The 23,883-nt window shown below is 40.2% G+C and overlaps 1 protein-coding gene across 3 annotated transcripts in view; it reads left to right on the top strand.

Moving 5' to 3' along the window:
• The first annotated feature begins 9,286 nt into the window (after positions 1 to 9,286).
• Positions 9,287 to 23,883, top strand: part of fgd5a (FYVE, RhoGEF and PH domain containing 5a) — a 52,307-nt gene continuing 37,710 nt past the window's right edge. For 2 of the 3 annotated variants that reach the window (XM_053674024.1, XM_017450782.3), the window contains exons 1-2: positions 9,289 to 9,717; positions 11,871 to 14,685. In XM_053674024.1, the coding sequence (XP_053529999.1) occupies positions 9,702 to 9,717; positions 11,871 to 14,685 (2,831 nt within the window). In that variant the 5' untranslated portion in view covers positions 9,289 to 9,701. Of the gene's footprint in view, positions 9,718 to 11,870; positions 14,686 to 23,883 lie in introns of all 3 variants that reach the window. The other variant, XM_053674023.1, reaches the window with a different exon arrangement.

Genomic DNA, 23,883 nt, shown 5'->3' with positions numbered 1-23,883 from the left:
GGCAACACACGGCGACATGTTGTGGTGCACATAAATGTTTATCAAAGATTTCATTGGAGACTGTGACACGGAGTTTGCTTTGTCACTACGACAGCAGAATTGTGTTTCGCGCTAACGAGGTGAGCCGCTGAACAGAAATGGAAATCGAGGCGAGCAGATTTTGCTGATGTGATCACAGCACGCGCATAAAGGATGATGTGTCATTGCCCATTCATCCTTGACTCTCTCTCTCTCTCTATCTCTCTCTCTCTCTCTGTGTAGGTGTATGTGTGCATATGGTTTTCAGGTGACTTCAGCACTGCTTTGCAGTCCAGAGATGAACTCAAGAGCAGATTATTAATGACATACTGCCGGCGCCTCTCTCTCCTGGGAGGCATTTCCGAAGAACACACTCACATTTACTTTCAAATGTACACAACATTGATCTTTGAAGAGTCCTGCGAGTCCAACACACTCAGAGAAGCTGAGATGCTTTTCTGCTCACCACGGTTATAAAGAGTGCTTATTTGACTTACGAGGCTTTTCCGTCTACAGGACTGCCGCTCACCGGATGTTTTCTGAGCAACTCTGTATAAACTGATGTGCTAGAATAGAAAATCCCAGGAGATCAGCAGTTTCGGGAAATATCTCCTACAAACTAGATCCAGTTCTTCCGTATGGCTTACCGGCTGTGTTTAAGGACGCAGTGCGACTCTCTGTAATCTATAAGCATGGACGAAACATGTTCAAAGTTTCAGTCTGAACTTAAACATAGTAAATACAGACTATTACTGCTATTTTACTATATTCGCCTTGACTATATTTCAAGTAAGGGTAAAATTGTATGAAGTGATTTTTCACCAAGCTAGAGAAGAATCGAAAAACAGCAGCCATCTGTGAATTTGAGGGCCTGATCTCAGCGGTGAGAGAACAACACAGCTGACACCTCAGACGTGGTGCACCGCAGAGACTCAGACAAGCTGTTCTGGTGTCGAACCGAATGCTGGGTGTGTGCGCAGGAAAGAGACACTGACATGGCTGCAAGGATATCAAGACTTTTTAAGGGATATGCCCGAAAACTATATTTACTAATCGTTTTAAAACCCTGTATCATGACCTACTGTATTGATGTGCTCCATCTCAAAACCTTTTAAGAAACAAGAAAGCTGCCAGGAGCCATTATGGGCTAGAGGGGGGGGGGATATATTTATAAACATGGTATCTACATCCTTTCAGTTTCACTAGGTTGAAAGATGTGAAAACAGTCACAGGAAAAAAAGTGAGACCCGAACCGGCACTTTTTTTTTTTTTTTTGCAACAGGTCTATTGTTTCTTTCAGCAGCCAGACGACCTGAACGAGTAAAAACAGATCAGCAGTTTACTCAAGCTTAGTTAGCATGCTAATGGAAGTTCCCTGTTTGCACTAAGTTTGCTGGTACATATTAGCGGGTTCCCAGCAAAGGGCAACCCAAGAACACACGCCATGGGCTTAACGGGATTCGGGAATTGTGAGTTTGCGTTATGATATTAAACAAAACAGCAAAATGAATTGCTACAGAAAAGGGCAGCGAGGCAGCACGCCGCACACCATTTCTCAAAACGGACGGCGCACCGGAGCACGCATAAATCTAGCTGGCTAGCACACGACTGCTTTAAAGGCCAGAACGCGAGTCTTTTTTATGCTTCTCCTCGAGAGCTCTACCCAGCGCCATTAAATTACTGTTGCAAGAGCTCGACTCCGAGGGCCTTTCAGAACGGAGAATATATTGTAATAATCAAAAAGCTCATTAGCAACAGCTGCGTAACTGCCGTGCGAGTAGCAAAACACTGAATCACTGCACATACAATGCCCTCTTGTACTAATTAAATGTGCTTTGGAAATTACTACAGTCATTTGCCTGCTTGTTAATATTATATAGGTATTACAATGCGGTGCAGAACATTTAATTATTATTGTTAGCAGCATTTATCGTGCAAAGTAGAACAACATAGAGAAGGTAGAAAGCCAACACTGAGGCTGTACTAACGTGATTTGGTTCAGACGTTAGAAATTTTTTTATAGAAAAAAAAAAACGATTTGTGCTAAATTAGTTGCGAGTGTGCATGTATCAAATTCAGTGAATGGAGTTTTCACATGGGTATGCATACTAGACACATGGAGAGAGAGCTACGATTATGTCATCGTGTAAAATAGCTGTCTTTCGACATAATGTTCCCAATAATTCAAAATAAAAAGAACATTTTGTAGTATGCCATGTTTCCTGCAGTAAAACCTCATTTTAATGTCGCAAGGCATCAGCTGTTGCTAGCTTGTGTACATTGTCTATCGTTACTCAAACGATATAAATGAACTAATTTAACTTGCTCATTTTCAATGCAAACTTTAGCTAACGACTGTAACTTGCTAGGTTAGGCTATTTTGTTTAACCTCATTTCCATTAAACGATAAGATGGATTAGTCAATTTGCGAAAAAAAAGAAGAGATAAATGGCATAGTTATAGCCGAACCACATGAATGAATGAATGAATGAATGAATGAATGAATGAAGTAATTAAGTAAGTGTTTTATTGCTTTTATACTACATCGATTTGCTAACGATCATCTTGAAATGTTTCATTTCATTAATGAACAGCACGTCATGTCTTTTTAACCATTTATAGTTACATTTTACGGTGTGGAAAGTTCAATGACAAGTCTTGAATTCTCATTCTCTCACCAGCCTGCCTCTCTCTCTCTCACTCTCTCTCTCTCTCTCTCTCTCTCTCTCTCACTTTCTCGAAATTAGTAAGACGTAAAAGTAAAAATGGCAGCCTGTCATGTTACCAAGAAATCTGAAAGTGTAGAATAAGCCCTGAAGACTTTTGCAAGGCGGAAAGGCTGACACTGGAGACTCCTTACATTTAAAAAACAAAAACACTAGGATTCGAACGCTAGCCAGCACTCCTGTCAGAATTGCTGTTATTGTAAATTATCCTGACCAATCAGATTTGAGAATTCAACAATACTGTGGAATAATTAATGAATCAATTAGTACACAATGACATTATTTTAGTTCATCAGGAACTTTCCTTGTCTACAATTCAGTCTTACAGAATACACCTGCACTGTATATACACACTCTCTCTCTCTCTCTCTCTCTCTCTCTCTATATATATATATATATATATATATATATATATATATATATATATATATATATATATATATATATGTAGCCTCAGATGCTATGGACACTGCTGTGTTGCAGGCTGACAGCAATGTATTGATCAGCTCCCAAGGCTCTGCTTAGAATTGAGACTTTATTTGCTTTTTTTCATTGTTGTTGTTGTTGTTGTTGTTGATGAAGTGCTGACTCTCTCTGTCACCTGGGGGAGCAGGACAAGAAGAAGGTTGTGAATAGTGTTCCTGTGTTTGTGCTCTGAGAGAAATGTTTGAAACTGCTGACACTGGATTTTCTCCACCATTATAAAACACACTCACTCTCTCCCATTCTCTCTTTTTACCTCACTTTCTCCACTGTCTAACCTTTAAGGGAATACTAGAGCTTTCTGAATCCAATCTCTGTCTACTAAATGTATAGTGTGTACTTGTGTGATTTCTTTCTTGAGTTTTTCTTGAATTTGTAGTTTAAAGTTCAGAATCTCTATATAAAAAAAAATCATCGCTGTTCATCAGAAGACCGTTCGGATTTTTTTTTTTTTTTTTTTTAGAGAGTAACAGTACCAGTGTAGTGGCATGAAGTCCCCTTCTTGTTTATTTTGTGTGTTATATGCCTTTGTTTTGGTCGTTCTCCTGTCTCTGCCCCTGTCCTGTCATTGGTCTGTTACCCATTGTGTTCACCTGTTTGCTGTTTGATCTTAATTCATGTCTGTATATTTCCCGCTGTTTCTGTTTCATAGCGAAAGTCGTATCGTGGATTTGTCTCATTAAGTACGTGCATTGTTTTCTTAGAGTGTTTTCACGCTTGATTACACTCAGGCCTGATTCTGGGCTCGTTTGGGGGCGGCGCTCATTATCGCAGGTTTGCGTTCACATAGAAGAATTCCTACCAAAACCGTGGATCGACCGGACAATTCCGTAAACCAATTTTGTGCATGCAAGTTTGGAAAACTAAGTTGGCACTAAGTTTGCTGGGTTGTTAAAAATGATTATTTTCCTTTGGCACCAACACTCAAACGATAAAGAACAACACTTTTTGGATGCACGGTATGCCATCATGCAGGAATACCTGAAAACATGCAGCAATAATCTCATAATCTTTTTTGGTCATGCAAGCCGCTACCGAGCTATACATCTTTCTTGATTTTTCCCGCCATCGCAAAACTCATAACAGGAAGTAACATGACATGTTGAACCAATCTTGTTATTTGTCATGCAGCACTGAGAGTGGATAACTTCCATATATGATATGGACCACACTGCAGTTTGGTGGAAGATCACTATCCAGAGGATGAAAACAACACAAATCTGAAACGACCTTAGACCATCTTAGGTTTTCGCCTTATGGGTAATCCTTGTTTTAAATATTTGACCTTCAATGTGGACCACAACTATAATTATTGCAAATAACACACACACTGATTTGAAACCTTCGCGTCCTGCCCCTCACTCCTGCATATTACATATAACCTACTATATAAAGTTTATGTTTACCAAATGCCCCAACAGCTGCCCTTCTGACTCCGTTACTGTATTATATACATGCAAAGTAAAGCCATATTAATTGTGTAACTCCATTCTTTCCTAGCACAACGTTAAAACTAAGCGCCATATACAGCGGATCACGGATCTCTGCTTGTTCTTGTTTGAAAAAAACTCCAAAACCCATCAAAGCAAATGGTCAGCATAAAAATAAAATTAAATGAGTCACCTGGTGAGAAAAACATTACCTCCGAACTGACCCAACCATCTGCTGACAACGGCACACACTGAGCGAGAAAAATACTAATCTGATGCCTCATGCAGGATAAAAACAATCCTGCTGGTCTTTTTTAAGGCAGTTCTAATGAAACATGAAGCAGTGCTTCACTTCTGGGGTCTGGGAACAAGTCGCTGACCCCTGTTCCCCAATCAGTTTCCTGTTTGGGTCAGTACTATGTGTGTGTGAGTGTGTGACTGGTTTCTGACATGTTTTTCCTGAGTCCGTCTTTCTCGCGTATACACACAGTCCAGGTGGGTTGGGGGGTGGGGGGGTCGTGTGGGGGTGCAGGGGTGTTACAATTCCCAACAACTGCAGTGGTCAAGGATATTTATGTTTTCAGCCCCAAAAACATGTTTTCGCCAGTAATGTTCTTGTATCACATCTGGACGCTTATTTACAACTCGCCGCTATTCTTCCAGCCTCAGGCTTTAGCCTTTTGGTTACAATGCTCGTAAACAGAGCTCTTGTTTTCCAGTGCCTGTTTCAGAAAGAAAAACATTTTTTTTTTTTTTTTTTTTTTTTAAAGCAAAAAGGGTCAAATTCAGTGTCTGTGAATTCTTTCCACTGAAACGGCAGGGCTAAATGCCAGGCGCACGTTATCTTTAGCCTCGCAAACAAAGAGGTGGAACAGCAGCTGAAAATGTCCTACTGACGCAATTGAAAATCTAACCAGCCTCGATGGTAAACTTTTCTTTTCTTTTTTTCATGTCAGGAAATATTGACATGCCATCCTTCAGGTCTGCAGTACAGTAGTACATCCTTTATTCTGTCTATTTTAAATCCAATGCTTGATGTAAATCCTGCAAGACTGATGCAATGATTGTGAGGTTGTGGTAATATTGGTAATGTTGTTAAAGTTCCCTTGCATAGCATTTCCCCAGCTGAGAAATGCAATTACAGTATAGCCGCCTGTGATACATGAAGTAAATATATTCAGATATTGCAACAACGAAGACAAAATATAAGAAACAAGTCTTACTCTGGGCCAAACATTTATATTGTGTGTAGTAGGAAGTAATTGGTTCACTGAATATGTAGCATGTTTAATGCATGGTTTCAGGATCGTAGACTGTTAAGAAAGCAGAACGAGGAGATTTACTCCATGCTTCCGTGATTTATTGGAATCACGCTGCTCAGGAGTTACGTCTGACCTTCCGCCAGTCGCAAAGGAGAAAGAGAGAGAAAGACAGACAGCACTTTGGGACAACAGGAAAAGATACAGAGAGAGAGAGGAGGGGAAAAAAACCCTCTAAAATTCAAATCGTGTCCCATTGTGTTTACCCCCCTAATGTTTCTAATGCTAAATCCATAATATGAGCTGCCAAAGTGAAGATTCGTGTAACTGACAGCTCTACTCTCTTGGCGTTTGGGTCTACAATCTGCCCTTTATCAAGTGTGCAGACACACAGCTGGTGGTGCTTTGGAGGAAAAAAAAAACAAAACCGAGACACTGTAAAATCAGATTCATACAGATGGCTCGTAAGGTGGAAATCTGTCCGAGCAGAAGTTACATGAGATGAAAATGTGTAATATGTATCATAATACCACAGCGTTGTTAAATTCTCCAGTCTGATTGGTCAGAAGTTGTTGATTCATTTTCTATAACAGCACTTCTGACAGTAATACTGGTTGCAGGGTTTACTGTACGTTAATGCACTCTCTAACGCATTATTAATTCTAGTACATTATCTTTGCTGTAACGTACACATGGACTTGCACAGGACACAGGAAAGTTCCGTTAGTTTTTATAATATTACTATAAATCGATGTGGCATTGTTTAATTTTTTATTTTTTGTTAGAATTGGAAAGCTGACGTGGTATAAGAGGAACAAGACACTTCACATCCCACCACCCCATTGTTGACTTTTATTCGTATATAACAGGGCGCGCCATCGTGTTTTATTCCTTTCTTAAACATTAGGAAAACAAATAGCGTTTGGCATATTTCCATCCATCCATCCATCTTCTACCGCTTATCCTTTTCAGGGTCACGGGGAACCTGGAGCCTATCCCAGGGAGCATCGGGCACAAGGCGGGGTACACCCTGGTCAGGGTGCCAGTCCATCGCAGGGCACAATCACATACACACTCACACACCCATTCATACACTACGGACACTTTAGACACGCCAATCAGCCTACCATGCATGTCTTTGGACTAGGGAGGAAACCGGAGTACCCGGAGGGAACCCCCGCAGCACGAGGAGAACATGCAAACTCCGCACACACAGGGCCACGGTGGGACTGGTGTATCCCATTCACTTCAAGGTAGGACATGCTGTGCATTCTGAGATGATTTTCTGCTCACCATGGATGTAAAGAGTGGTTATTTGAGTTGTTTTACTTCCTGTCAGATCGAACTATTCTCCTCTGACCTCTCTCATCAACGAAGCATTTCCACCTGCAGAACTGTTGTTCAGTGGATGGGTTTTGGTTTATTTGCACCATTTTGTATACACTCTAGAAACTGTTGTGTGTGAAAATTCCAGGAGATCAGCAGTTTCTGAAATATTCAAACCAGCCCATCTGGCACCAGCAACCATGCCACAGTCAGTGTCACAGAGATTACATTTCCTCCATTCTGATGTATGATGCAAACATTAACTGAATCTCTTAACCTGTATCTGCGTGATTTTATGCATTGCATTGCTGCACTGTGATTGGCGGATTGGATAATTGCATAACTAAGCAAGGGTACAGGTGTTCTTAGTGTACAACAGAACAACAGACTTTCAAAGGAAGCTGGCGTGAAACATCTTATGGCATAGCTAAGGGTTGTAGGTCTTGCTCAAGGACCTTGGGAGTGCTGGGTTTTAAACGCTCAACCTTCCAAGCAGTAAACCAGAACCTTGATCTTGGAGCCATATCCATACCAAAGATTATTTCACTCTAACCTGATTTACCAACTTTCTTATAAAAAAAAAACAAAAAAACATTTTAAACGTAAATATTTTCCATTTGAATGACTAAAATGTCACGAGTGCAGTCACACTTGCAATCCATCTCTTTAACTCAGCGAGAAGTTGAAGGGTTAACATCAACACCTTTGTCCAGGAGTTGCTAAGGAAGTGTCGCCTGTTGTGCAGGAAACTGGGAGAGCAGTTTCCTGTTATGGAGAGAGGCTTTTAAAGAGCTACTTTCCTCCAATCAGGCAACAGACGACCAGTTGGGAAACCTGCTCGATAGTGCCTGGTGTCTACGCTGTTCTCAGGAGCAGTTTTCTAAATAGTTCACTTAAACGGTGTAACATTATTTGCATGTTTAGATTTAATTTGTTCAGGCTCAATACTTGCAGAATACTATGGCAGTCAGAAAGTGTAACAGCAACAGCAACATTTCAGCAGATATACAGCATATGTGTATGTTTCAAAGCATATTTAATGTTATTTAGTCATTTGTCTTGTTTGGGGCTCAATCCTATGTATCTGTTCTGTCTGTGCCATCGGCGATAGACTGGTATCCCATCTAGAGTGTATTCCTGCCTCAAGCCCTGTTCCCAGGAAAGGCTCTGGATCCACCGGACCGGGATAAACCACTTACTGAAGATGAACAAATGAACAAATAAAGGAACTTCATAATTCCGATAACGCACTCATTTTCAGGAAGCACTTTATCCTGGTCAGTGGATCCTTAGTCTATCACAGCTACACCATGTGTGTGTGCGGTAGGAATACATGCTGAATGGGACACCAGTCTATCGCAAGTCTGCAGTCGCAAGACTTGGAAGAAACTACTTGGAAGAAAAAGGTGCAAGGAACAGATAATGTCCTCTTAGTTTTTTCTTAAACCATCTAACATACACTCCCGGCTACTTTTTTTTTTTTTTGCTAATGATACTTTAGACAGCCTCTGTAGCAAATGTTTTGGCCAAATGACCCCAAATAGACATTATGAATTTTCTGCAACCCCAGGCCTTGGCATTTGGATTTCTCCTCATTGTTTACCATCATCATATTCAGCAACTGTTTCGCCATATTTTCACATTCATTCCTTAGCGTTGTTGAGAAATCTCCTTCGCTAGTGCAGCGTGTCAGGACAGCAAAACAACAACAACAACAATCTAAAATAGCACGTACACTCCTAATGTAATAGTGGCTTGTTTGAATGGGACTTAGCAGTAGTAATTCATAGATAGGGTTGTGATAGATTTAGTGAGATATTCTCTCAGGAACCCCGGTTATAACTGATGGGGACTGGTCGTGACCCCTAGTTTGCTGAGGCGCACCATGTATTTGAGGAGAGTTGAGGTTTTGCATCATATCAATAAGTTCCACATGGTCTGGCGCTCATTACTGGCAGCCCAACCTTACTCGCGTTACACTTAAATCACACGACCTCCCAGTGTAAAGTCATCACTATGCACGTTCGTTAAGTGCTCACGAGCCGTTTAGTGCTCTGATTGGTTTGGAGGACTAGCTCGACCTCCTCGGGAAGCGCGCGCGAAAACACACCTCCCCGCGCGCATCGAGCGCAGAAAGTGAGGCACGCGCGACGCTCGCGCGGCAGCGAGTGCTCCCTCTCTCTCTCTCTCTTTTTTTCTCTCTCTGTCTCTCTTTCTCTCTCGACTGCAGGGATGACACGAGCCGGCTTTTAATATCCTTTTTTTTTTAATAGTTTTTTTTTTTTTTTTTTAATATATAGGAAAAGCTATATAAGTAATGTTTAGTGTTCATTTCTTTGTGAAAATGTTCTCGGAGTGACAACAGGATACGTTTGGAGATATTTGTGTTGGATATTCTGGCACACAAGAGGAGAAGGAAACGATGTGGACATTCAGACGCCACGACGGATGACATCCGGATGAAAATGAACACAGGTGAAAAAAACTTCAATACTCACTTTTTAAAAAATGTATTTATTTTGGTGTTACTAATTAAAACGAATCAAACTGTTCAAGGACAGAAGAGATGGCTACTTTGTAAACATTGTGTTTACATTCATGAGTGGGGTTTTGGGGAGACATTTACTCTTTACAAACAACAACAACAACAACAACAAACAGTTCACACCTAACTCTTCAGTGCATAATCTCACCTAGGTCCTGTAATTACTGTAGATTTGTACTTAAAGGCTGCTGCCGTAATCATAAATACTACCCTGTGTTCATCCCATGACTCTTACTCACAATATCCTCACACTGTTTGTGTTTACATCAAAACCCCCACTATAAGTTTCACCTCGAAGAGCATGGCTTCTGTTTTGTGTCCGCTTTCATCATGTCATCTCAGGGAGTTTTTCCCAGCTCCAGTGTCACCTCATCAAGGATCTAATTATTAAATGGAAATCCAGATTTCCATGAAGTCACTGTGTGGAAATGTCTAATGAGCATTGAATTCGAATTGAATCAACCTAGGTTATATACCGTCATTCTGAGTTTTTGCTTCACCGTACCCCTTTGCTCTTAACGAGGTTTTTGTGTTAATTAGCACACAACATACTTGCTCAGAGAATAATGTCCTGAATTAAATCAAACGCATAGTATGTTGATCGTTATGCACAGATGAAAGTGTCAATCCGACTTCCTGTGTGCACACATGAGCATTGCTTATGTGTTCAAATATTTTCATTGGTTTTAGGAAGAGGTTACACATTAGAATTATTGGAATATATATATATATATATATATATATATATATATATATATATATATATATATATATATATATATACACACACACACACACACACAAATGACTGAGTGTATCAAGTCCAAGATGGTGCAGCAGTCCATTATTCAAACACAGTGATTCCTATAATCTCTGTCCATTCCCCTCCTCTCGCTTATCACAGCTGATGCACCTACTACCTCATTATCAGATGGCTTATGTTTCACACCAGCCACAGCTGAGATCATGTCCTGTTGGCTTCGCACAATCCAAAGGCCCAGCCTACTGTCTTCCCCCATTCTGTCCTGTTTTAATCGAATTCTTTGTTGCATAATTCATATCCTGTTTTGAACTCAGACGGCTGTATTGTTTCTCTTTTTTATTGTTCTTTGACATTCTAGTGAGAGAGAAAAAAAAAACATTTTCAGAAGAAAAAAAAAAATCAGTCTGAAGGATTTTTCCCCCCATTGTTAATCATTGGAGGAACGACCAGAAGTGCAGTGAAATCGAAAGAAAAATTGAAAAATAGGTAGATTAAGCATGGCACAACAATAATATGCTTTATTCCTAGGCACTTCCTGTGCACTAAGCTTCCAGGGGTATCTGCTGGAATAGTTAATTTGTGCCGCTAGGAAAACAACATCTTCGCAGGGAGATCACCAAGTGCACAGGGAGTTTACTAGGACGTGCGTCAAGCCAGGTACTAAATAACAGGAAGAGGTAAAGGGTGTATGAGTTTTGTTAAGAGAAAGGGTGTGTTGCACCAAAGAGGCCTCAAATTCACATTAACCCTGTTTAAGGATGCTGTTTGGTTTTCATCACTGGGGTCGCAAGGTTATTATTTATTTTAGTTTCTGCTGTTTTTGGCTTGGAAAAGTTTTACAGATGGTGTAGGCATAGACTTGCTTTACTTGGTCCACTTTAGCAATTAGCACGCTGATACAATACAGACATTTGGAGAGGAACACCTGTGCAATTATTTTAAAGGATAACATAACCATGATATGAGCATTTTTTATCTATTTTTTTTATTATGGCTGAGTCTAGACGGAAGGAAAGTTTCTTTACCAAAATATTGCTTAAAAGAAACTGGTGACATTAGACCTTAGTCACATACGATAACGTGACAAATTGCATATTACTTGACTATCAGCATGTATGTGCTCTAAGAGTGAGAGAGACGATTTCTATAGTTGTCCATGACATTTTTTGGTCATGGTGTCCATAGCTAGGAATAGGAATACAGGTCATTGGTGTTGCCCCTTAAATATAATTTTCAGGCTGTGTACGCTTTGGCCTCCTATTGCACCAAACCTCCAAATACTTGACCTGTAATAATACTTTTCTCCATCTGTTTTTACAGATTATCAGAAGCAACTTCAAGCACCTCAACCAGAGATCCAAAGTCCCCTAGCCATCACAGTGCGCTCCACCCTCATGTCAAGACCTTGTCTGTCTTCCCGAGGTCTTAAACCTCCAGTTGCTCCAAAGCCAAAACTTTCCACTCAGCAAGAAGGTGAACACAGCCAATGCATTGTTAGTAATGGAGATATCACATCAGAGTTGGCATTAGCACAAGACAGTGAATCAGAATCCACACAGGATGAAGCTGACCCACCAGGAGAGACCCACAAAGAGGATCTTTCTGAACAGTTAGTAGAGAACCACAACAACCTTGATAGCATTGATGATAAAGAAACAAAGGACGTGCTGCAGATGGGGGTAGAAGAAAGAGATGAAATAGATGCAGAAGAAGAGGAGAGCCACTTTGAAGTAGTTGATGCAGGTTCCTTGAATGAGGTCAAAGATGTTATTGTAACTACTGTTTCAGCTGCTATAGACCACATCAAAGAGACCGATGATGTACAGCCACAACAAGGCACAGGTGATCCTGATGATACAGCAGATGACCCTGCTGAGAAGGAGAACACCATGGAATACCAAACAGGGGGTGAATCAGAGGCCAACAACGGCACACCAAGCCCTTATGAAGAAATTGAGGAATCCACCTCAAATCAGTGCAGTCCATATGCAGAGATAGGTGATGTCGAGGAGCTGACATCAGACACTGCTGATGATACAGAGGAGCCTTATTTCAATGAGAGAGAGTTCCTCTGTGGAACCCCAATAGATACTACAGACACAAAGCTATGTGAAGAGGGCACAAATCCAAGTGCAGAGTGCAGCACTGAGGATACGTCAAATGCAGTGGCTGGATTTTCCTCCCAGGCTATGAATGGCAGTCAGCCCTCTCTGTGTGAGGAGTACCCATATGATGTAATTGGACCTCTGGATGACACCAGTGCATGGCAGCCAGAACGTGCCACCAAAGACGAATCAGGACGTTTCAGATTCTCAGAGGGAGTAGACGATGCGTTTGAGCCATATTCGGTCATAGAGGTGGTGCCTGCTGATCTTATGAGCACCTCAGATCCTGAACTGGAGTGTACAGATGAGGATTGTAGTGAAGAGAAAGCAAAGGAGCCTGAGACAAAGATGGGATCCACTCAAGAGCCTTTTTATGTCTCATCTGATAATGTAGCAGAAGAAGAACAGGCTCAAGCGGAGGACAATGTGACTTCATCTGATGAACCCTTGGAGCAAGAACTTAGGGAAACTCCAAACAGAGATGAAGTGGATGAGTATGCCAATATAGAAGATTCTCTATGCCAAGATGGAGATGATCAGCTACTGGAGTGTGTGTCGTCTGAGGATTATGTAGAGATAGGGGACGAAGATGAGCCTGTGGATATGACACGTAAAACCAAAGGGAAAAGCACAAAGGAGCGGTCATCCATTCGCAGACAAAGTTGCGTGAGCAAGAGAAGCAGCTGCCAACCTCGTCTTAGACTTTGCGATATAACTGTGCCCCCTGGCCTAGACTTGGGCAGGACTCCTGAGCTAACAAACCGTTTAGTGTTTGCCCACACCACTGAGGCATTTGAGGAGGACATAGAAGACCTCGACTGCCACATAGTGCCTTTTTTTGAGGAATCTGACTCAGATAGTGATGAGCACATTTACGAGGAAGCAGGCTTTGACTCAGAAGGAGAGAACTTTATCACTCTGGACAGAAAGACCATTGTGACTCGTTCACGGTCACTCTCAGGAAAAGTACCCGGATATGTCCCTGAGACTGTTCCTGAGGAGACAGGCAGTGAGTCTCAGTCTCATGACTACTACACTGTGGCCTTGGACCAAAATGGAGATCTGTTAAAGGCTTCAGATAATTCAGAGTCCAACCAGATGATTCCTTCACTGAACTCTAGACGTTTTCTGTTCTACCCCCGATCGTATTCTGCGGAGGGCCGAGACATGACTTTGTCTGCCCATTTGGAGGGCAGTCATTCCCCGAGAGTGGACGACAGAGTGAAACGGACAGATGACACCCTCTCCTTACCTTGTGTCATCACCTCTTCTGGGAGCTTCTCTCAAAGAAGCCACCAGTCCTCTAGTGGTGTGTCTACACCTACATCTCTTGTTGACATCCCTCCACCCTTTGAGCTGGCTTACATCACCAAGAGGCCTATCACAAAAAGTTCCCCATCTCTACTTATTCAACATGAGTCTAATGACAAACCAAAAAAGAAGACATCTTTCAAGCGTTTCCTGGCTCTGAAGTTTAGGAAGAAAACTGACAGCAAATCACACGGTGATGGCAGCGTGCGTTCTTCCAGATCTTCATCCGAGTCTAGCCATCATGGTCCTGTTCGGGTAATAGAGATGGATCGGAGGAGTAATGGCAGCTCCCCTCAGCCCCAGTCTCGCATCATCAAACCACAACGCAACTCAGACTTTCCTGCCACCTTCGTAGTTTACAAAGACAGGCAGAAGAAGAAAGGTGTACCCAAGACCTATGGCAGCAGGGGCATCTCCAGAGTGGAGTCTTTCGAGGAGCGCTCTCGGCCGCCCTTCATGCCACTCCCACTCACCAAACCTCGATCCATCTCCTTTCCAAGCGCTGATACTTCCGACTATGAAAACATCCCAGCCATGAGCTCAGACTATGAGAATATTCAGATTCCTCCAGGGAGGCCCACTCGGGCCGTCACCATCACTGAGTTCTTTGACGACCAAAATCGGACAGCAGCTGCCAACGAGAACGACGGTTATGTTGACATGAACAGCTTTGCAGGAATAGAGAACAAAACTACCACACCAGAGCAAGAGACAGAGAGGTATGAAACATTTTCATCTATTTTGATTGTTGAAATGTGTATAAATATCCTTAATTGTGATACCATGTGGTAGTATAGGTGAGAGGAAATCAACCATATACTTTTCCCTACAAGCTTACAGATGCGTAAAAGATTGAGGTGAGTAAGATCTAAGCATTTTCCTTATCCTGGACTGCACACATGGCACCAAAGTGGGTATTGATATTGATTAGTATATAAATACTCGTAATCGGTATATTAAGTAGTTTTGTGTAAAGCCGTATTCAGACTGGATTCATTTTACCTGGTGAGGTGGGGTAATGTAATTATTACCAGAGTTTCTCTGGGATTTCTGTTGGTGAAGATTTCATTATATCCAGAGATTCATGATTTTTTTCAATATAAAGACATTCCAGGAAGGTCTCGTGTCTTTCTTCTCACACCGAAACCAAAACGAAACCAAGTTCTGGCCGAGTTTAAAATGCAAAATAATAAAATACAGACAACAATTTAAATGGACTCCTTAGAGAATGATGCTTCCGGTGGTTTTAGGTAATTTATTGAGTTTCTAGCACAGGTGTAGCCTACGTACATGTTATGGTAATGTGACCTACTAATGATCAAGCACAACTTGCACAGCTACAAGCTCTGCAACAAGCACTTAAAATAAAGGTCAAAACAATCAGTTTGTATTAAAGCGAGGATCGATGTTTTTTTAAGTATGACAACCATGCGTACATTCCAATTTCTATTACTTATTCAGAGATCGTTTGTGCTTTGTGAATCGATCATCGTTACTACAGACATCTTCCAGCATTACTTAACAGAAATAAGTCTGGAAATCGTATCCTGTCCAAATGGTGCTCAAGACATAGTTTAGTACTGCATATAAGTCCCTCAGTGGCATGTTAGCACACTATAAGTCATAGGAGAGTTCTCATGTTGGGAATGTTGAAAGCTTTTCCGCCAAACACAATGGCAGTACCATCACAGAAGTTTGGAGGAAGCGTTGGCCAAAACAATGTAACAGGAAATGGGATCAGTGCTTGGCCGGTCTGATAGCTCTGCCTTCACCTCTCTGTCTGAGAATACTCCTGCTAATACTTGCTTGCAGAACAAACAACACTGTGTTAGATGCTCAATTGTAGGCATGTTTCCTAGCCAGATTTAGACTGTGATATTAATGTTTTCAATATAAGTCCATTTCTGTACTAATGGGCAGGAAATTTTTCATTATATTCAAATTTTTTTTTAATCATTTACAGTGCACCAAAGGTCAATTGGATTTTAATTCCTTCTTAATCAAATAACAGTTTTTGGCGTAATCAAACTTGAGCCCGCAGTCATAAACAGCTGTGCAGACGATGTGCGAATTATGAAATTGTTTACCCTTCGTATAATGCACTCAGAGGCTACAATGGGGTTTGATTAATAACCCATGTGAGACAATATGGATCCAGATGTGAATATGCTGCTAGCACCTGCTTTCCCAGGTTTCCAATCTGTGTGGTACATTAGAAGAGCAGCCTGCAGGGTACATTATAGGCTCTTCAGGTTCAAGAAGATGAACTGTGCTTGAGGGCTTATCTCATTTTCTCATTTGCTGGATTTCATGGTTCTTCTGGTGCAGTAACCTCAGTGTATGCACACTGGAAGACGCCAGATAGAACTGGCGTTACAAATAGTGGGGCAAATGAAGAAACTGGATTAGAATCTAATGTGATTTTTCACTTTTATTGTAGTCTGCGTTCAGAATGGTAAAGAGGAGGACATGAGAGAGTAAAAAAAAGGGTGTTTTTTTGTATTCTTGGAGAAGATTTTACTTAATTCATATTATTAAGGATCCATCAATGGAGGTGGACTGATACACGTACAGTGGCTGGTTTTGTGATTGTGCAGTGCTTGTACTGTTATTCCATTAAGCCTGGTACGGAAGATCTAAGATGGTTTTCGACATAATATTAGTAATAATAATAATAATAATAATAATAATAATAATAATTATAGTAATGCAGTGCGACTCTTTGTATTATTGAACCTTTTTGGGCTTCAGGCTGAGAGAGCCTTTACACAAGCATGGAAAGGGTCAAGCTCTAATTCGTCTATGGCCAAATTACCCTCTCTAGTCTCTTTTCTTCCGTATGAAAACCCTGGAGTCATCATTACACACCTCTGGTAAGTGTTCTCCAATGGTGACACAGACACTAACCATTTTAAATGGCCACCGGGCATCACTTTAATCTGATTTCATCAGAGGAACATTGGAGAAACGTGCAGAAATCATTTTCATTCTTGCTGTGTATCATTCATATTGTTTAGCACTAAATGTACAATGACTCGACCCACCAACACAATGGCACAGGGGCAATCTTTGCACCTCGTTCTTTGTACACAACACTCTGAGAGATAAAGCCCCTTTTTTTGGATTGCAATTTTCGACCCTTATTCTCCTTTTGTGTTCTATACGTGTCCGTATCTTGACGGAAGCCTCCACACTGTTTACATGCCACTCTGAGCATCCTGCAGAGAGCAGTCCAGAGAGCCCGGGGGTCTTTTCTCCTGTTGACATTATTGATTTCTCTCATTGTGCGTCCACAATCTTGCAGTGTTTTGTACTGTCTGCACTAGAAAAAAGACAGGCCCTCTTAACCACCCTTCATCTGGGGTAAATGAAACTGCTTTGACCTGGTTTTGTTGTCAGAGAGATGTTTTTAACACCCTCGGGTAAAGAGGTCGACATTGCCCCTGCTGCTGGCAGAGGCTCAGTGACAGGAGTCATCGATAAGTTTCATACCCTGGTCTATTAGAAGGTTCCTCTTGTTGGGTTTGTAATCAATTGTACCATGCTATGATTAAGAGGCTGTGAACCCATAAAAAACTATTGGTTTATTCATATTTTGCAAGTTACACCTGGTCGTTTCATGCAAACCACATCCCTTGGCACTTGGTGTCTCTGGTTAGTCAGAATAAAATCCATTTCCTATATCAAACATAATATGCAAATCATTTGAATTGAGCACTGTGCTGTTCCTCATTTCAAGTTGTTTTATGCAAAAGAGGGTTTGGCCTGTTTGGTTTACTTTCTTTAAGCACACTCATGGACCATGTGTCTTATGTAATATATCAGTTTGTCAAAGATGGACCCATTTTTACTTGTATAACATCTGGCGAATATGTGTTTCACATTTGAATTTATATTAAATGCATTTTAGATGCTTTTACTTTTGTCTTTGTATGCAGATGATCCAGACAAGTGCATAAATCTCCCAAGTGTAAATGGGGTCTTACCAAAATACAGTATAATAGGAATATGAATGCAAGTTTTTGTGAAATAACTGTTTTATTCTGACATTTCACTCAGCGTCTGCCGTAAAGTATGCTGAATTTGGCAAGTTGTAGTGCAGTGATTATTATTTGTATAGTTGATAATAAGGAAAATGAACAGAAACAGCACAATATGATTACTGCAATTTTGGAGCAGAATGACTGAACACTCTTCTTTCTTTATTCTGCATATTGAATATTAGAATTTTGTTAAGCTGGTTGTGGTCCTGGACTCACAATGGAGTTTAAATATTAGTATGAAATAATTCCACGACTTCCTGTATCAAGAAAATCATCTCAAATATACAGTGAATTTAACGGTGGCTTAAGTATTATGAGAGTAATGGGACTTCTGTTGCAGATTGTATTCGTAGTTCGGATCGGTTTGAATGTTCAGGTTCAAGACATACTCAACGTTTTTAGAGAGAAGCAATAAAATGTTTGAGACTGCTGTTTATGCTATTAAATTTGTGCAAGTCTACAGACTTTTCGATTTAGATGTCTGAAAACTGTAGGAGAAGGACATCAGGCATCAGCTCTATGTTATATATCCATCATTGCATATTGGTGCGGTCCGGTCCGGTCCAGCTCATTCTTGGTACCCGACCTTCTGAGCTCATTACCAGGTGGTCCCAAGGGAGGAAACCTGTGTTTACAGGAAATGCTAGACAGGGGCGAGGCGACAGGGTCAGCGGGATGGGGTGGAGACAGGCAGCACTCGTTTCCCAGACTCCCCTGCGTCCCTGGACAACAACGCAAGGTGTGGCTCAGCCAGGAAAACCGGCTCACTGCAAAGATGTTGTTGTTGTCATGGTTCCCAGCCCTCTGTGTGTTTAAAGATTTTATTACTGTAGTAGTGCAGTGAACTGACTTTTATGGTGTGTTATGTGGCTTGGTGCTATAGCTCGTGCAGTCTACAATCTGAATAATCCTGTCAGTCAAACTATTTTAAAGAATACTCATCTGAAATGAGATTTTAAGACATGTTGAGGATATAAAAATACCCTGCAACTATCATCTTTAACATCTTCATCTTCAACTCATATATATATATATATATATATATATATATATATATATATATATATATATATATATATATATATATATATATATATATATATCACATTATACCACATCACTGTTGAATTCTCGATTATGATTGGTCGGAAGGTGTTGATTTATTTTCATATATCTAACAGCACATCGGACATGAGGGCTGGCTATTATATAAGAAAAATCAAAGTTTTTTTTATATGAACATACACAGATCTTTTAAAAATGTTATTATATGACAGAGTGTATTTGTTGATATGGTGAGATTTTAGGCCAGAATTGAATTGGAATTGGAGCTATTCATTATTCTCTAGACCCTGATTAAAGCCTCAGTTCCAGCTGAAGAAAAACAGCCCCAAAGTATGATGCTGCCACCACCATGCTTCACCATGGGGATGGTGTTCTGTTGGTCATGTGTTGTGTGTTTTTTTTGTGCCAAACATATCTTTTGGTATTATGGCCAATACTTTGGTCCCATCAGACCATAACACATTGTTCCACATGGTTTTGGGGGATTGGATGTGTTTATTTATTTATTTATTTATTTATTTATTTATTTATTTGTTAAAAAAGGCTTCCATCTTGCCCCATAGCCCAGTGAGATGAAGAATCCGGGAGATCGGTGTTACACGTAGGGAGCAACCAGTACTTGCCAGAAATTGCTGCAAATCTTTTAATGTTGCTGTAGAACTCTTGGCAGCCTTCCTGACCAGTTTCCTCCTGATCTTCTCATCAATTTTAGAGGGACATCCTGTTCTTAGTAGTGTCACTGTCATCCCATATTTTATCCACTTGATTATTGTCTTTACAGAGTTCCAGGGTATATCCAGTGCTTTGGAGATTTTTTGTAACCCTTTCCTGATTGATATTTTTCAACAATGAGATCCCGTACCTGCTTTGTAAGTTCTTTGCGGCCCATGGCTTTTCCAGTTGGATGTTACCAAGAAGAACTGGATAGTTTGGAAAATCCCAATAGAACAGCTGTACTTTAATTTATGGCAGGTGTATTCTAATTATTATTAAACATGAGTCTGAATGCGATTGGCTGATTCTGAACACATTCCCACATTCCCAATTATAAAAGGGTGTGCATACTTACGCAAGATGGGTATTTTATGGGTTTCTGGGTGTTTGTCGCTTGATATTTATTTGTTGCAATTGCGCAATAAAGGTAGTATAGGTTCTGACATAATTTAACTTAGTTTCTTTTCTTTTCTTTTTTTTTTACATCACAAAAACCTGCCATTTTAACAGGGATGTGTAGACGTTTTTTATCCACTTTCTATGATTGTTTTCCTATAACGGCACATCCTACGGATGACATTTTTGTCCCCCTTACTTAATTAAGCAATTTCACGGATTTCCTTTCAACCAAGATATGTTTGACGTCCAAAAATTAGCTTCCTTATAAATGTACTGGAGCGAAGAGAAGGTTTTAATGACAAGACGCATACAAGTTTCTGTTCAGGTTTACGGAATGCATTTTTTCGTAGCTAAACATTACATTGTGCGGAGATTTTATTAACTCTATTGCTACTCCTCATCACAAACAGATCAGACACACCACGGTTAACACGCTCGCTTTGTTAACCAAACACATGCCAGTCTCCAACACCTTCTTTCTGCATTTCTCCCTCAAACACGTTACAATATTGTACTTTTACACACTTAATAGACGCCCACTCATCATTCTCGCCCTGCCATCGTCTGCATTTAAATTCCCTCAGTTATGTTAAATGACGTACTGGTAATGAAGCCATTCCAGCAATGCTTATCTTCTGTAATAGTGCTATTGCATGGAGTGGAAGATAAAAGCACTGGCTGTTAGCACTTAAAGTTGAAATCAATTGCATTACAGACTGTATTACAGGCCTTCACCGAAAGAAGACAGACAAAAAGCGCACACGCCGATGTTATAGCATCGGAAAGCCGTGTGATCTGGCAGTAATTTAGGGCTCTAAATTTAGATCCTGGCTGTTTTAAAGCACGGCGGTTAGGGAAGAAGCTCTCGGTGCCATAATTGCCTCGGTTTAATGATGATTTTAAGAGGACAGGAAATTAAAAGAGATTATGCAGGAAGTTTAGTGTTTATTGAAACAAGATTTTCAGAAATGGGTGCGTATAGAAAAAATGGGCTGAATTGAGGGGGTTTAGAGTTTAAACGAGAGAGAGAGGCGAAAGAGAGAGAGAGAGAGACTCTTGTTTATGATTGATGCTGCATCAAAGATTTTCCATAATTGTGATTTAATTATGAAGTCTCTAAACAAACTACTTAATATCCGTTATTTATCAGAAAATGAGAGCTTGGTAAAGTACACTTCATCACACTGCATGTGGTGTGCGTGTGTGTGTGTGTGTGTGTGTGTGTGTGTGTGTGTATAGCTCACGACCTTGTGAGGGATGAGTATGAGGTGCAGCTGGGCACCTTAATGACCCTTTGTACACAGGAGACAGGTGATGTGTCATACACACACAAACACACACACACACACACACACACACACACACACACACACACACACACACATACAAACGACACCCTTTGACCTGCCGACAATCACATCACCCTTCAGCAGTATGTTAAAATCATTAACACACCCCTCTGAGGAGAATATATTTACCTTATACATGATGGATCTGTGTGTAAATGCGTAGTTCATGTTTCAGTGATCGAGTGTAGGAGGGTGTGTGTGAGCCGTTCCTGTATGTGTTTGTGCACAAAGTGTTCCAGTGTGCTTCCTGTATGTGTGAAGGTGTGTGTGTGTGTGTGTGTGTGTGTGTGTGTGTGTGTGTGTGTGTGTGTGTGGGAGAGAGACAGACAGACAGAGAGTAGAAGACAGTTATCTAAAGACACAGTGACACTGAAAGCAAGAAATCAAATTCCCATGTGTTTTACCATATGGCAGAATGAACTCCGAGCTTATTATTTATATAATTCTAACTTATTATCTCATTTTTTCAAGCTATGTCTTTATTTTTGACTTAATATCTTGTCATTTGAACATAATCTGTCAATACTTCAAGATATTCCATTATTTTGACTTAATATGTCATAATTTCCACTTATTATCTTATTATTTTAAGATATACCAAGATATTTTGACCTAATGTCTCATTAATTTGTTTTAATATCTCATTCTGCTGACTGAAATGAAACGTTGAGGGAAAAAAATGTTATTTCGACTTTATAGCTCATTATTTCAAGACATTCCATCATTATTTGGATTTAATATGTCGTTATTTGAAAATATTATTTCGTTATTTTGTCGTCATATCTTGACTTAATGACTTGTTATTTCAAGATATTATGTCATTGTTTCTACATAATATCTTGTTTCAAAATACTACGTCGTTATTTTGTCTTCATATCTCATTATTTCAACTTAATGACTCATTATTTCAAGATTTAATGTCATTATTTTGTCTTAGCTAATATCTCATTATTGTGTCTTAATATCTCATTATTTTGTCTTAGCTAATGTCTCATTATTTTGTCTTAATATCTCATTTTGTCTTAGCTAATATCTCATTATTGTGTCTTAATATCTCATTATTGTGTCTTGGCTATGTCTCATTATTTTGTCTTAATATCTCATTATTTTGTCTTAATATCTCATTATTTTGTCTTAATATCTCATTATTCAACTTATTGACTCGTGGTTGGAAGATATGTCTATTTTATCTTATAAGCTATTATGTCATTATATTGTTTTAATATCTTGTTATTCCACTTAATTTCTCATTAGTTTGAGACATTATATAATTACTTTGTCTTAATATCTTGATATTTTGACTTAAAGACTCATTATTTCAAAGTTGACTTAACTTTTCTGACATAACGTCAAATAGTTATTAGTTAAGAACAACAACATCACACTTCTGTATGAATACGACACAAACGGACCGTTCGTGGGGGAATATTCTCGTAATTTGCAGTTGATCAGTGAAACATAAAAATGTAAATAAATTTGAAGGAGAAAACGCAACGTGCCTAGATAGGTTTGTTAGACTGACAATGACTGAAAGCATGTGCAAATGCTAAAACACTAATCCTGACCATAACTTGACCTTTGGAGCTTTTTATACAAATTGGCTCATGCAAATAGTTTTTATGTCTTGTAACTTTTGGTATTTGTATGTACTGAATATTTGTATAAATTAGACGTACTTCCTTAGTCGGACATAGACATACTGTTAGTGAATATCTCAATCCCATTGCAGCCTCTGTGTTCAGCTGTATAGGACAAAGTGAGACAAAACGAGCTCAAATCATGAAATTTTGAAGCTTTATGCTAGATGTTCATGGCTGCACAAGCATCTGTGTATTAATGCCATCCCTGCATATTTGTTCCTTCGGGCCATGTCTGTGCTTCAGTGCTCTAAGTGCCCACTGCTTGCCTACTGAGCTCACTTTCACCCCCTGCCTGTTAGTGCCTTCCCAATCTGGCCCCAGCCATGCGTGTTACTACTCCAAGCCATAGAGGAGACGAAGAGAGAAAACGATTCACACCAGGACTAGTCCAAATGAGGGGAGGGAATAGGTTTCTCCACGGCAAAAGGATCATTTCTGCTCTGTTGGACATTTTGGTCGCTGTTTAATACAAAATATGCTCTTTTGAGACGTTTATGTGAGGTTTATTTTCATCTGAAAGCCACAGAAAGGGCACTCACATTGGTAATAGGGGTATATCATGGCTGCGTGGTGGCCTCTTGGCTCTCTGAGCAGTTGGAGTGTGGAGCGCTACGGTCGATTAGCTCAGCAAGCAGTTGGGGATGTTACAGTTTTGTCGCTCTCTGAAGTGCATTTAACGTGTCAGCTTGTGGCAGTAGAGTGTGACC

This window comes from Ictalurus punctatus, chromosome 21, assembly GCF_001660625.3.
Source record: "Ictalurus punctatus breed USDA103 chromosome 21, Coco_2.0, whole genome shotgun sequence".
Classification (NCBI taxonomy): domain Eukaryota; kingdom Metazoa; phylum Chordata; class Actinopteri; order Siluriformes; family Ictaluridae; genus Ictalurus; species Ictalurus punctatus.
Note: the sequence above shows the minus strand (reverse complement) of the source record. Positions and strands in the feature narration are given on the sequence as shown.